Here is a 15,455-nt window from a genome sequence, read left to right on the forward strand (position 1 = left end):
CTTTGAAGTTTTCTGTTAAAAGAATCTTCTAACACTATACTTACCGTGCTCATACTTCCAGAAACATCAAGCACTAAGCATACAACTCTGTCATGTGCTTGCATCAAGGTGATAGTGGGGTCAGGCAGAGGAGTATTTATTATAGAAGAATTGGCAAAGTCAGTGGAATTCATAATAACTTCCCATGTACTCTTATAGTTGCAGAATTTATTTTGCATATTTGTTGCTTCGATATTATGATTACTTTTATTACAGAACATAGTAACCTAAACAAATAAAAGTAAGAATAACTGATTAGCAGTACAAACATTGGATCAAATTAAATACCAAATAATTGACACCAGTTATACTTACAGAAGACAGACTTTGCATATACATTATAGACTCTGGAACGCTTTGGGATTTATCTGGTATAAACTGACATCCAGGTTCATATATCTGAGTGTTATGAAGAAATTTGCACTTTCTGTGTTGTCTTGGTCCAGTTGGAAATATGTATATACCAGTGACATTAGCTGAACATCTAAATGATATAATAAAAAATATAGTTTACAAATCAAAAGTTATGAAATTAATATAAAAAAAGAAGTTTTGCTTCAACTTGAGCTTGACTTCTGGTGACATTTTGGGTATAATCATTGCATTTTCTTTGCAACAATACTAAAGTGCTTTGCTGTTGCCTTGTTCCAGGATGTTTTTCAAATCCCAGCTTAACCTATAGCTCTGGTTGTTCTTTGTCTCCCATCCAAGTCAGGAGAAGATGTTTTTATTAAGTGGGGAATATCTGCAGCCTTGCACTTTGAAGAAGCAGGATAGGAAGAGTATTGACGCCTTTGAATTTTGGTATTACAGAGACTTCTGGGGAAGAAAAGGACTGAAGATAGCTCCGCAAAAAGTGGAGCTGACAACCATGGCAGAATAAAGAGCCAGCAAGTAAACCAGCTCTTCGTAATTCCTGTCCAGACAAGGAGAGGACTTGAGATTGCTAACAAGTGCTTCAGACAGCTGCTCCTCATGAGGAGACCACAAGACAGCAGTCTCTAGTGGGTTTAGAACTCTGGAATATGAGAGAATCTTGCTCAAACCGTGGTCGACGCCTTTGAAAGGACACTAAGTTCGCATACTTCCTTTTATAATTACTTTTGGAAATTGCTTGTTAATTGCTTTTCAGCTATTAGGAATCTTTGGATCAACAAGTTTGACAGCACTGGGTGAGTTTCCTTCAATCCTTAGTGAAAGAAGTTGTAACCACAAGTTTAAGAATTAAAAAAAAATTTTTTTTGGAATAAACAGCAAAAGAGTGATTAAAATTTTGGTTTTAGAAAGTTACAAATGGATTAAGGGTCCAGATAAATTTGAAATAAGGTTTTGGAATTAATTATAAATAATCCTTCTGGTGGGAAAATGCTTTTCTTTTGATTTTTTTTTTTAAACTAATGATAAGGTTTTAAAAATTGAACACTAGAGGGAATGAAAGATTATAATTAAAGGAGAAGAATCTTTAAACTCGACTTCCACTTACACAATAAAGCAAAATATTTTAACATTGGATATACTGAAGGATATTTTTGAGCAATGGACCCAGAAGTTAATTTTAAGAGTGTCTGCCTCTATAGACAGACTGTGTTTAAAAGATGTTATGGAAGAGGAACAAGTTCTACCTGACAAGATCAAGACTGAAATGAAAGTGGATTTTAAAATGACAGGCTGAATGACACTGGACATAAAAAAGAAAACAGATGATATCTTAATAATTAAAAGGGATATACAAATAACAAACCAGGAGAGTGACCTGGATAAATTTCCTATATTGGATTTACAAAAGAGACTTGTTAAAGAATTCTGTGAGAATGGACAAAGAAAAAGTGAACAGAAATCAAGTTCTACGATATTATTCGAAGGGAATAAAGATCAAGATTGTTAAAAGTAAAATGAAGGAATATAAAATTGGTTTATTTGATCAAGGTTAAAATAGATATGTTGTTATCTCTGGCAACGCTTAATGGACTTTTGCCGACCAGGACTGAATGACAAGGCTTTAAGGATTTGTTTATACATAAGAGATGGGATTTGGGAAGAGATCATTTGTTGTATTTTAAGAGAAGGTGATAAGTTACTAAAATTGTTTATACTTGTGATGAAGGGGAAGTCATTTCTTTACATAGTTCTTTTCTTTTTCTTTACTATATTCTTATTTTTTCTTTCTTTTCTATTTTTCTTTCTTTTTTCATTTTTGCACTTTTTATTTTTTTCTTTTTATTATTATTATTATCATTTTTTTTAGTTGGTAAACAGTTTTTACTGTTATAATTGCAATCTTTAATAAAAAATTCCAATAATGAACTTTGGTGTTGGAGAAGACTCCTGAGAACACCATGGACAGCCAAGAAAATAAACCAATGGATCATCAAACAAATCAACCCAGAGTTCTCACTTGAGGCACAAATGACCAGGCTCAGATTATTCTACTTCAGACACAATATCCAAAGACCTAGCTCTCTGGAAAAGGTTCTGATGTGGAGAAAGGTAGAAGGAAAGGGAAGAGAAAGTTGCCCAGCAGCCAGGTAGACAGACTCAGTTATAGCGGTGATAGGTGCACCATTGGAAGACCTGAAAGACCAGGTTAGGGATAGATTATCAGGAAAAAAAATCTGTCTATTTGGTCACTAGGAGTCAAAAACAACTTGATGGCACATAATCAATCAATCTGCAGCTGGATTGCATTAGCTTCCAACATAACCATTTAAACTGTTCAGATCTGACACCATCTCAAATGAGAAGCAGAATTCTCTATACCCATCTGCTTAGCCTGTGGACAGCTGCTCATGACATCAAAAATAATAAGTCCAAGTCAAAGATTAATTCTAAAAAATAATGATTTTTTAAAAAAATTACTGATTTTAAAGTTATCCTTCCTCTAAAGAAACAAATGTGAACTCTTACCTCTTTTAAATTTTTATTCTCACAAGGACCCTCAAGATAATAGGCTAGGCCAGGGGTTTTCAAACTTTTTCTGTTAGTTTTTTAAAAAATCCTGGATCCTTGATCAAGAGGCAAAGCTCTAATGACAGAGAATTGATGGTATATTGTACTCTAGCCACTGTATCCTACTAGGTCAATTTAAGTCTAGAAAGATACCTTGTTGCCTCAACTTTCTTTTTCTCAGAAACATAAAAAGGAGCATCATAATTATATTCATCAAAGACACCCCATCTTAGATGAGCCCACTCATGGACAAGGACTCTGCCTGTAGGAAAAAGTAAAACAATTGTATTGTAACACAATAATTTAAATTTACAATAGACAGTTAATAAAAAGTTGGGGGGGGTGCACGTATGTGTGTGTGTATGTTTAAATGCTGTTCAGAACTGTAGACATGTCATTGTTAGTGGCTATTTAATGGTGATGCCACTGAGAACATTTTTGGAAATGAAGCTGTATTTAAGAATATGTGCAGTCCCCGAAGAGGGAACTTCATTAAGTATAGCATAAATGACTTGATGCACAAAACTGAGAGCTCCTTTTCTACCCTATTACTAAAGATGCAGAAATCCAGCCATTTTTTGAATCTGTCCATCCTCTGAACAGACCCGGGATAAGATAGTTTCAGCATAGTTGTTTTAAGGCTGGAGACTGCACTGTTCATTCTAAAATGCAGACTTTGTTAAGTCTTTGCCTGAGTTTTGACCCTTCAGAAAGAAGTGACCAAGGGAGATAAGGCATTAATTTTTCATGAACTTTCTTATTTGTTTGTTATTTTTTCAGTTCCTGCCTAATGAAGGTTTCATTAGTGAGAACTAAAAAACAGTTAATTAAAAGATATTACCTCGAGATCCATAAACATCATGCAAACTGTCACTTGTCAGGAATGTTGGCGTGAAATGAATGTATCGTCCTGGCTTCCCACAACCTCCATACTGTAACGTATAGGGGTCATCTCCAGATTTCAAATAAGGATCGGCTACTATGATGTCGGCCTAAAATAAAATAATAATGAGCATATTTTAAAGATCAGTAAAGAAAAAGTAGCTGATATCTTTTGCTAAGGTAAAATTCTCCCTGGTTTTAGCCTCTTAGAATTTCCTTATATATTTTTTTAATTTATTTATTGCATTATTTATTCATTATATGCAATTCAGTATTTTTTAGCATTGCAATCGCCTATAATGAATAGGACATCTTTTCTGGTACTTAACTGACAATTATGCCATTATATTTATATAATGTTGTCACTACATAAACGGTGAAAATTACATCATTTGCTTAATTATGTCATTATATAAGTGATATAGACACAATGAAGTACTTTTGGATTTAACAGACATTTGGGAATAATGGATATCTCCTTCCTCATTACTCCATTAAATAGTTACTGTATATATTTCAGAAATTATTTGTTTCCAGCAATGGGCATAAAGCTCACAAGCAGGCACTTGAAGGTAGCAACTTTTTTGTATTTATCTGACCATAGAGGACACAGGGAATGACCTTGAAGGACAGGGAGAAAACTGCTGCCAAGACAACAGTCAGATAAGTGGAGTTTGAGCCCAGGCAAGAAAATAGAAAGTGTATCAGACATGCCCCTCCTGAGTTCACACAAAGATAAAATGAGGGCAGAGGAAAGGACATTCAGACTTGCACGTTTCTGTTACTGTAGCTGTTAGAATAAAAGTAGTCCTGATCTTGACGGCACTGGTTTCTTAGTCTAGTCCACCTTACAGAGCTGACATTGATTCAACTGCAAACTTTCTCTGAATATAGAGTTTAGATTCATAGCCCCCATGAATGTCATAGTACATAGTTAAAATCTTAGATTTGGAAAGGCCTTTTTAGGCTATTGAGTTTAACCCCTTGCTCAGTGCAGGAATCTGAATAAAGCCTGTGGGTAATTCATAGCACAGTTGAACTGTTCTTACAGAATTTTTTTCCCCTAATATTTAGCCGGAATCTGCCTTCCTATAACTAAAATCTATTATTCTCTGTCCTGCCCTTTGGAATGAGAAAGAGAGAGAGAACAGCTCTTGACCTTCTCTCTGATATCTTTTCAGGTATTTGAAGAGTATCCTATATCCTATATCATTTTCTCTCCAGACTAAACATATCCAGCTCTTTCAGACTCTCTTGGTAGGACCATTAAAAGGCGAATACCCTTTTAAAGCAACTGCAATAGGAGAAGACAACTGAGTTGTAAGGGCCAGTGGCAGACAAAATCAGATACCTCCTGTTATATAGTGTTATAGTTTCTGTCTTTTAAAATATCACATATTTTAAAGGTATTTTAACCCCACTTATTTTTTCATAGGATTTTTAACCCCACTTACCTTTTCATAGGATTCTCTTGTTACTCTTTTATATTCTTTTTTTGGTATCCATGTCAATGGAATTATAATTTTTACAGACTTAAAGTAAAATCTTTGTTCCGTAGCATTGATAAGATAATTGGATGCTTCTTTAACCATATCCTAATAGGAAAACAAAACATAAATATATTCACTTTGTTGTGGAGTACTGTCAATACCTACTGCTTGTCCTAGGGTTCTGTTCATTGCATTTATCTTGTTTTACTTTGCACTCTCATTTGATCTGATGTTTATTTTGGGGTTTCACATGTTGCCTGAAAAAATCTGAAAGATCAGATAACTCTGCCTGTACCTCAACTTCCCAGGATTTGAGAGTCACAAATTATGTTGTTGCATCTTTTTCTGTTCCTTCTATATACATTTTTTTTTCCTGAACCCTTAATAGAATCTTGACATTTAGGAAATTAGCAGATGAGGCTATCTGCTATGTAGAGAAATAATGAAAAAGAGTTAAATGCATGTGAATGGGATCCATTAAAATAAAATTATGAAATAACTATGCAGTCCTAAACTGTGAAACCAACTCTGCTAAAGCTCACAATACTTTTCTTCCACCTTATCTGTATCAGTTTTTCTCACTCTCTATATCTTCCTGATGCACTGAATTACAGTTCCCATAATCCCAGTCAACATATTCATTGGCCACATTGATTGAAAATGGTAGGACTTGTAGTTCAACTTAGCTAAAAAGCACCAAGTTGGGGAAGGCCAACACTAATATGACATATAGTGCCAGAGATCAAATCATACAATTGCCTGAAATGAAGGAGGATTTATACATCTCTCCTTCAAAATGGCGAGGGAGGGAGACTAGTCAGCTATTAGAATCATCTGAGAGTGGAATACTTTTAAAATGGAATACAAAGTCTGTGTGATAAAGGCCAGCATTCTGGGACAGAGTGATCAACTTGGTTGAAATGTTTATGAATCCCTTTGCTGTTTCGTAAACATGAATGGTGGAACAGTAGTAAAAGCAGGGTGTACACTTACACATCACCAAACAGAGAAAAACATCACTAAAAGGACAAAATATTAGACAGAATTAAATTTGCATTATGGATAGAGGTAGAAAAAAATACCGATTATAACTATAATTTAAAAAGAAATATATTTCAGCTAGAAAGTTTGTGAGCACCTGTTGATATTTGCACCTGTTCAGTCTACGGCCCATCAGAAAGTGTCTCTTTTCTTATTATCAAATTGGTCTTCAATTGCACAGCCCTTGACACAGTGAGTTGTCCACCATAATACACACATCTTGGAATTTACTTCATAATTTACAGAAGACAAGTAGATTTTACCACTATATATCCAGCAGAATCTTTACTGTATTATAAAGTTAATATATTCAGAAAAGTCTAATAATCATACCTTTATACTGGTAACAATTTTGTCATCTTCAGGTATCATTGGATTAATTGCAATAACAATGTCTTCAAAGCCACCATTGTTCAGTTTGACCATGGTGCCCATTACTCCATGTAGTAGCATCATCACCACCACCATGTCCTGACTGCGTGTCATCTTTGTTGGCACCACTTCCCAAACCCTCACTAATAGAAAGGATGGCACAGAAGTATTACATGTGCACATATTTATATATGCAGAAAACGACAATATATTTTATAGCAGGACTTTGTTCTGATGGAGTAATTCACCTGTTGGTTACTCATAGTATTCTCTTGGCTACATATTAACAGTTTGGGTATATCTTTAAATAATATCTTAAATAAGAATTGCAGTTCCTCATTCTGTTCTTATGAATTCATTCAAACATTTCTAAAGACAATATAGTACATTGTTCTGTCCTTATAAAAAATACTGCAAACCAAACTAACCTTTTGGAACATTAATCTGACAGAAAATAAATTTGTTTGCTTCATATTTTAAAATGAACTTACTTTTTTTTCCCACTTGTGAAGTCTGTAGTTGGATAGAAGCTACATAATATCCTATTATTTGTATTTCTCCAAAAATTGTTTTTTTTTGGTAGTAATTTTATTAAAGATTATATTTATAACAGTAAAAACTAATACAAACAGAAAAAAAAAAGATAGAGGAATAAAAACAAAGAGTAGAAGGTGCAGAAAAGAAAGGAAAAAAAAAAAGAGAAAGAGAAATAGAAATAGAAAAGAATGAAAAGAATATAGTAAAAAAAAAGAAAAGAAATATATAAAGAAGTGACTTCCCACCTTCATCACAAGTATAAACAATTTCAGTAATTTATCACTTCTTAAAATATAACAAATGTTCTCTTCTTCTCATATCCCATCTCTTATCTATAAACAAAGCCATAAAGCCTCATCATTTCAGTCCTAGTGTCAGCAAAAATCCATTAAGGGTTACCAGAGATAATAACACATCTATTTTAACCTTGATCAAATAAACCAACTTTGTATTCCTTCCTTTTACTTCTAGCAATCTTAATCTTTTTTTTTTTTTTTAATCTGCACTCAGTCATTACTGACTCTATGGTGACTGCTTGGACGAGTCCTTGCAGTTTTCAAGGCAAGGTGTTTTCGGAAGTGGTTTGCCAGAGCCTCCTTCCTAGAGCAGAGCCCAGCTGGTGAGCGCAGGAGGCGGGGTTTCCGTTGCTTCGTGCCTTTTTCGGGCGTGCACAGCTTCCGTGCTACCGGCAACTGCTCCTGACTCCTTTTGCAAGGCACCGCCAGCATTTTTCCTCCCACTGGAGTGAGAGTACCCATTTATCTACTCATGTAAGTTTTCAATCTGTTGGGTTGACAGGAGCTGGGGAGGAAACAGGAGCTCACTCTGCTGTGCGAAAGCTTGGCTTGAACCGCTGAAGTGTTGACCATTTCTGGCCAGCAACTTTCAGCGTCATTTAAGCTGCTGCGCCACCGCGTCCCCCTATAAAGCTCTTAATCTTTAGTGCATTCAAATAATGTCATAGAACTTGATTTATTTTAATTTTTTCTTTGTCCTTTCTCACAAGATTCTTCAAAACTTAAAATAAGCCTTTTTTGTAAATACAATATAGGAAAATCATCCAGATCATTTTCTTGGTTTATTGTTTGTATATCCCTTTTAATTATTAAGACATCAGCCAGATTCTTTTGTATGTCTAGTGTAACATCTTTTTCCATGTAATTCTTGTAGCCTGCCATTTGTAAATCCACTTTCATGGAGTCCTCCACTTTCACAGAGTTCTCTGAGCTTTGTTGTTTTCTTGCAGATGTTTCGTTACCCGGCTAGGTAACATCCTCAGTGCTAGAAGGGAGTGGGGTTTACTCTCTGTTTATATATAGTAACTTGCCCTGTCAGTGTTGGTGGGGGTGTTGCTTTCTCCTTGATAGTTCCTTGATTAGGAACTACCTAGCCAGGTAATGAAACATCTGCAAGAAAACAACTAAGCTCAGAGAACCCTAAGGACTCCACAATTCAACCCTGAGCTACACATATTCTCTTCTATTGAAATCCACTTTCAAATCAGTCTTGATCTTGTCAGGTAGAACTTGTTCCTTTTCCATAACATCTTTTAGACAGTTTCTCTATAGACGCTCTGTGGACACTATTAAAATTAACTTCTGAGTCCCTTTTTCAAAAATATTCTTCAGTATGTCCAATGTTAAAATATTTTCTTCATTGTGTAATTGTAAGTCAAGATTATGTCTTCTTCTCCTTTAATTGTAATCTTTTGTTCCCTCTAGTGTCCAATTTTTAAATTCTTATGTTTAAAAAAAAAAGTGAAAAGAAAAGCATTTTCCCACCGGAAGGATTCTTTATAATTAATTCCAAAATCTTATTTCAAATTTATCTGGACCCTTAGTCTGTTTGTAGCATCAAAGTTTTAATCACCCTTTTGCTGTTCATTCCCCCCCCCCTAAATTTTAAGTGCTTAAACTTGTAGTTAAAACTTTCTTTCGCTAGGGATTGAAGGAAACTTACCCAGTGCTGTCAAACTTGTTGATCCAAAGGTTTCTAGTAGCTAAAAAGCAGTTAATATACAATTTCTGAAAGTGATTAGAAAAAAAAGTATGCAAACCCAGTGTCCTTCCAAAGGCACCGACCGCAGTTTGAGCAAGATGGCTATTCTGTCTCCCAGAGCTCTAAACCCACCAGAGACTGTTACCTTGCAGTCTCCTCGCAAAGAGCAACTGTAAGGAGCACTTGTGGGTGATCTCAAGTCCTCTCCTTGTCCAGAGAGGAATTATTGAAGGGCTGGTCTACTTGCCAGTCCTTCAGTCTGCTGCAGTCATCGGCTCTGCTTTTTGTGGAGCCATCTTCAATCCCCCATTTCTTCCTCCGGAAGTGCATTTCTCCAAAAAATTTGCAGTATGTCATTTCAGCCTCCATGTAGGCCTCATAGGCATTCTTAGAAAATAGAAAAGGTGAGTTACCGCAGCACAGTGCTTTCTTAGTGTTGGATGCATCATCTTGATTCACCCAACATTACAGAACAGAGGTAAAATCAAATGATGTCCTACTTTCCATCTCTATTCTGGCACAGTTATTTATATAAAAGAGTTAACACTGGGATCATCAAAGACCTCTCCCTTTGGCTTGTCCATGCTAGTTATCACAGTATTGTTTCCAGCTGGAGTTTAGTTTTTAGTTTTTTAGTTGTTTTTATCCCACCTTTATTATTTTTATAAATAACTCAAGATGGTGAACATACCCAATACTTCTTCCTCCTCTTCCTATTTTCTCCACAGTAACAACCCTGTGAGGTGAATTGGGCTGAAAGTCACTGGCTCAAAGTTACCCAACTCTGTCCTTTTGATCTATAAAGGTAATATAAATTGTTGATAATAAGTCTTCTGCCCTTTTAACCCTTACTTGTTGTTAATGTCTCTCTCTTCCTGCTTTTGGCTGCCTTTTGTCCCACTTTGCCAGTTAAACTTTTTTTAATGTTTGCTGATGTTTCATAAATAAAAATCACGGTTTTGTTTTTTGCTAGCTGAATTGAGTGGCATTTGGGCTTGCCCTTATCTGAATGTACAGATTGACTGGAAGTATATTGTGTGCAAACTAAACTGGAAATTACCTACAGTAATTCTGCAACAATTAGGAACACCCTTAGAAATGGGTGCTTGGTTACTGATTACCCCCACCATAGCAGCCATTTTGTTATCGCATCCAGAGTATGCTCTCAAATTTCCAAATGTCACCCAGACAAAAAACTTACATCACATCTGAATAGCAACATGGGACGTTGAGTTTAGGAGTATGGTGATATATCTGAAATATTGGTGCAATAGTTCATCAAAAGGATTGCTTCTGCATACTCCTCTTTCCCATTCATTTGATGTGTAATGATATTAGGATCCTGCCTTTCTCTGACTCCATTTCTTTACTAGGGAATGTATTGGCATAAGGTCAATGTTACTATATGTTATGGAGAAGGTTAATGAAGACAGTATCAGAAAGCTTGTTTTGACCACATTCTTTGTGAATCCAGCGTGTGAATCCAGTAGCAGTTCCAGGAAATCAGAGGTGGTAATTCATTGTCATGGAGTGTATGGGCTTGGAAGATCTATTTCTGATTCCCCCAGAACTCCCAAATGTTGCCATCAATATTTGGAGGCAAAACGGCTGAAGTTTGGTGGTGTGATTTCAGGCCATTTGTGGGGGGGATGTTTACAGATGAAGAGGAGGGTTTGCATTCTCCCATTCTCCCATCTCCCCCGCTACTGAAATAATGGACCACCGCAACAACAAAACTGGTTCTGCCCCTTCCAGTTGTATAATAGTACCATCAGAAGACCTTGGCTAGACCTCTGGAATATTGGGGGACAGAGGCAAATTGAGGTACTGATTGTAAAATAATAAATAATATAAGAAAAAAATAAGGCTTGGGATAGGAACATTTCAGTTCAAAAATCTTTAAGAAGTGAACAAAAATAGTTGTACAAATATGCCAATAATTATCTATTTCCTGGAATCTATCTATCTATCTATCTATCTATCTATCTATCTATCTATCTATCTATCTATCTATCATCATGGTCCAGGAGCATGATACTGATTAGAGCATTCAGATAATGATGTATGGTCTCCAAACCATCAGACTCAGCGAGTTGAGTGGAGAGCAGAGCAAAGGTACTCAATGAGGCTTCTTACCAAGCAAAGATGTCCCTGCCTGAATTAAAGACAGCTGGCTGCAGCCTGATTTAAGAGGCAGCCTTAACCCATGTTTCGCTGTTAGAAGCAACTGTCTGATTTCCTGTTCTGGCATGTTGTTCCTGTGTCTTCTGCTTGTGTAAAAAATCTGACCCTTGGAATGGCTGATGAACCTTGGTTGGCTCTCTGAACTCCAGACTGAATCTTGACTACTCTTCCATGTGTCCTGTGGAAAGTAAAACTTACCTTCAGAGAGTCTGATTTATGTTACTTTGCTTATCTGCTTAGCTGTGAGTAAATTGCTTATCATCACCTAGAAACTGTATGGGTATATGTTTGAAACCTGAAACAGGACACTGTTATATAGTCCTTGATGATACTTTAGATAAGTTCTTGTAAGTTAACCAATAATATATTTATCTTTTGAGTACTTTATTGCTGAATATTGCTGGTATTACTGAGCATGTGATATAGGAAACAGTGCAACTCCAGGATTACTATGCTGGATTGAAAATTGAAAAAATGTGTTCATTTTCTGTTTGTGAACTAGCTCTTTACTGGTATAGTAGAAAGACTGTTCAATAGTTTTGTGTGGCCACAGTTTAGCAATATGATTTTCCCCCTATATTTAACATAATAGGTTTCTTTTTTGTTATTATTATCTTTGTGTTTTTAATTGCTTGTCTTCTTTTCTTTGTATATTAAAGCAATAACAAAATTAAAAATGAGGAATTAGTAGGACTTTATAAATCGAATGACAGAGGATGTCTTATGGTTTGTTCTACAAATATGCAAAACTATTCTGGGGAAGCTCCATTCCTCCAGACTGTGCCATTCCTGGTGTATGTGTGTGTGTTTTTTTAAGAAGTCAGTCCCAAACCAGAAGTGTTTTGTTATGCTTTTAGACTGAAATATCAAGCCTGCAATACTTCAAGCTGTTTCAGAGCATTAACTTCCAGATAACAAGTGGGCCAATCCAGAATCTCTCAATTGGCATGGACAAGTAGGGTCTGCAAATACCCAATCCCTTCTGAAGGCTGGTAGAAATATATATATAGTTTTTCAGAATGACTGCTGTAATGCTTAAAGCTACAGTAATTATTTGTTTACCTAATGGATATTAGGGACTGTTCATGAATGGCCAAAAAGAGTGTATTATCAAATCTCTTTCTGAATGGCCACTTAAATTAATTGGAGTAGGTGCTGACAATAGCTTGATAAATAAGTAATCAACCATACTGGCCATTCCAAATGAGAAAATATTCTTCCTAAAACTGTCTGCTTTATCAGTCAACTGATTTTCCATTTGGCCAGTGTACTGAATCTCATATAAACCTTCCTGTTATTCAATTTTTTTTCTTTTCATCCCAGTGTTTTTCCCACAGCTGTGGGGTTGGATTAACCAAATGTTGGTCCATTGGTTGCAACAGGAATTGACTGACCAGCTTGATGCACAAGCCTGATGTTGTGGACTGAGAGAGAGTGACCCAGCCAGCTTTTATGCCTAAGGTGGGACTAGAACTCAGTCTCCTGGTTTCTAGCCTGGTGCCTTAACTGCTAGATCAAACTTGCTCTTATGTTCAATTATTTAAAATTTCCTAACTTTTCTTAGTGTAAAATTGTGCCACCTTCAACAATGACAATTTAGTCACTACATGTAACCTATGCAGCCCTGCAGTGTGCCATAAAGGAGGTACAAGACAAGAAAGGTTACATGGTTAACTTCAGGATGCAGGAAATTGAATCCTCTGAAAATGAAGAATTGGGAAAGAGCTGGGAAAGCTCTTACTGCTTATGAGATCTGTGGGCACCAGGCTATAGTTTAACTAGCCCAGTTCTAAAGGTCATGTAATGAGACAGGGGAAAGACTGGAGGAAACATTTTGGTGACAAGGAAGAAAGCTGTCTCAGAAATTAACATATAAGACCTCAGCTTTGGGTGTGGTAAGGAGAAGGGGAGTAAGAGGGGAAAAAAGAAAGGAAGAGTGTTTGAAACTAGCAGGGAATGATGTTCTGCCCTCTAATGGCAGAAAGACTATTCATGAGCAAGAGGTGGAGGGGAGAAGGCATGAGGTTTCATGTAAAGAATATGAGAACAATGCTGGCAACTGGGTCAATGTGTGTGAAGAGCTGGAAGTTTCACTTTTGAAGAGAAGTTGAGAAGCAGTTTGGAAGGCTAGCTCAAGAGAATGAAGATGCTAGAATGAGCAGGACTGAAGTGGATTGAAGTCATGACCCGTGAAGACAGAAGCAAGCAGCCAGGTACAGGAGACAAGGCAGACATTTAGAATGGGCACATTTTGAGAGGGTAGGGAAGGAGAGTTGGTTTATCCAATAGCTCAGAATATGAGTTCTTATTGTACTGTAAGGAATGGTTAGACTAACTGCCTATTTTGCTTCTGTACCTCAAGCTTCTGCTGACATAGGAAGGTCAGTTAAAGAAACTGCTTTTGCAACTAGGAATCTTATTTTATTTATTTATTATTTTATTGGATTTCTCCGCTGCCCATCTCCCCCACAATAGGGGATTCTGGGCAACTTACAAAAAACATTAAAACTATAAATACATTTAAAACACACAAAACATCCAAAATATATAAAGGTTATAAGGTGCTAAGCATATAAAAGCTATGCTGATTGTAAAGGGACATTTTACAGAGGTGCAAAAGGAAATGGAAAGATGTGGTTAAGCTAAAGGCCAAATGTCTTGCTTGATCATATCAGAGCTCCTAGACACATTTCCTGAGCATGCATGAACTTTTGCACCTGCTCTTGCTTCTAACCACACTATGCAACCACATCCTCTGCATGATTTGGGCAAGCTGGATAGTAATGCCTTATATGAGGAACCCCTGGAGCAAGTGAGGACTAGAGACTTGACTATTGGTTTATGCTGCTTGGGCTAATGTTATGCCAACCTTAGAAGCCGGGCACACTTGTTTGTGTGACCCTCCTCCTAGATGCTCCCTGATAACAAAAAGGTATAAAAGCTGTTGTAAACTGTTCTGGGTGCAGCTGTTCCCTGTCTACTTCTTGCCAGCTGGACAGAGACCAGTCCACCCTGCTTTTCTTCTGGCCAGAAATAAAAGCTGTATTTGCTTTGGAAAAGCCTTGGTCTAGAGTCTCATTTGAACTTATAGATTCTGGGCTAGAAAAACCTTACAGTACCTAGGTATTTGTTATCTATTTATTTTTATTAAATAAATCTATCAAGCTGCCCAACTACCATAGGAACTCTGGGTGGTGAGAGGTAAAAACGTAATAAAAATTTACAAATCAGTTAAAGAAAAACTAAGTAAATGGTAATCCCATTGTTAGCATATCACACACAGACCTCCTGATTCCAGAGGTCCATTAACATACTGGCCCCAGTGCCTGGGGTCAAAGGCTTTACGGCCTTATGGAAGACAAGCAGAGTCAGGGCGCTCCATATACTATTCATGTGCCTGCTGTTTCCAGTGATACAAATAAATGCTGTAAAGAGTTCAGAATTAGAGCAAGATAGTCTTTTTCATATTGGATATCCAAGAGAGAGGAAAATCACCCCTTAGAGCAGTGCTGTCCAAACTTGGCCACTTTAAGATGAGTGGACTTCAACTCCCAGAATTCCCTAGCCAGCATGGCTGGCTGGGGAATTCTGGGAGTTGAAGTCCACTCATCTTAAAGTGGCCAAGTTTGGACAACACTGCCTTAGAGCTTCCCCTGCTGGTGGAAGGAAGGTCTCATAGCAGGCTTGGTGAAAACATATTCTGTAAGAGCTGGAAGAGATTCTGCTTGGGGAATCTCTCTGGTGAAACAGCTCTTGTACTCTAGGACTGGGCTCTGCCTATATGACATATTGGATCAAAAGCGAATAGCCAGGAAATAGTAATGGCACAGCTGTAAATCTAATGAAAAGCTGCCACAAACAATACTTTTAATTTGGAAGATTATTTATTTCATAATATGTGGTTAGGGAAAATCCATGTGTATGGTCAAGAGTTTGGATTAGAACCAATGGTTCTCCTGTTCAGTG

General features: G+C 36.7%; 2 protein-coding genes across 5 annotated transcripts in view; one reads left to right on the plus strand and one right to left on the minus strand.

Moving 5' to 3' along the window:
- Nucleotides 1–15,455, plus strand: part of ODF2L (outer dense fiber of sperm tails 2 like) — a 97,144-nt gene that overhangs the window by 34,358 nt on the left and 47,331 nt on the right. The window contains exon 1 of one of the 3 annotated variants that reach the window (XM_088153351.1): nt 12,245–12,950. The exons of the other annotated variants lie outside the window; for them this stretch is intronic. Within the exon in view, the coding sequence (XP_088009477.1) occupies nt 12,942–12,950 (9 nt within the window). The 5' untranslated portion in view covers nt 12,245–12,941. Of the gene's footprint in view, nt 1–12,244; nt 12,951–15,455 lie in introns of those variants that run through there. 3 annotated transcript variants of the gene reach the window in all.
- Nucleotides 1–15,455, minus strand: part of LOC103058681 (calcium-activated chloride channel regulator 1-like) — a 40,209-nt gene that overhangs the window by 20,388 nt on the left and 4,366 nt on the right. The window contains exons 2-7 of one of the 2 annotated variants that reach the window (XM_088153346.1): nt 6,732–6,913; nt 5,322–5,462; nt 3,827–3,977; nt 3,139–3,247; nt 355–523; nt 45–266 (exon numbers count right to left, since the gene is read on the minus strand). In XM_088153346.1, coding sequence (XP_088009472.1) covers nt 45–266; nt 355–523; nt 3,139–3,247; nt 3,827–3,977; nt 5,322–5,462; nt 6,732–6,884 — 945 coding nt within the window. In that variant the 5' untranslated portion in view covers nt 6,885–6,913. Of the gene's footprint in view, nt 1–44; nt 267–354; nt 524–3,138; nt 3,248–3,826; nt 3,978–5,321; nt 5,463–6,731; nt 10,016–15,455 lie in introns of those variants that run through there. The other variant, XM_015887374.3, reaches the window with a different exon arrangement.

This window comes from Python bivittatus, unplaced genomic scaffold (assembly GCF_059951505.1).
Source record: "Python bivittatus isolate LINGU-HERP-01145 unplaced genomic scaffold, Pbiv_v1 ctg000700_np1212, whole genome shotgun sequence".
NCBI lineage: Eukaryota > Metazoa > Chordata > Lepidosauria > Squamata > Pythonidae > Python > Python bivittatus.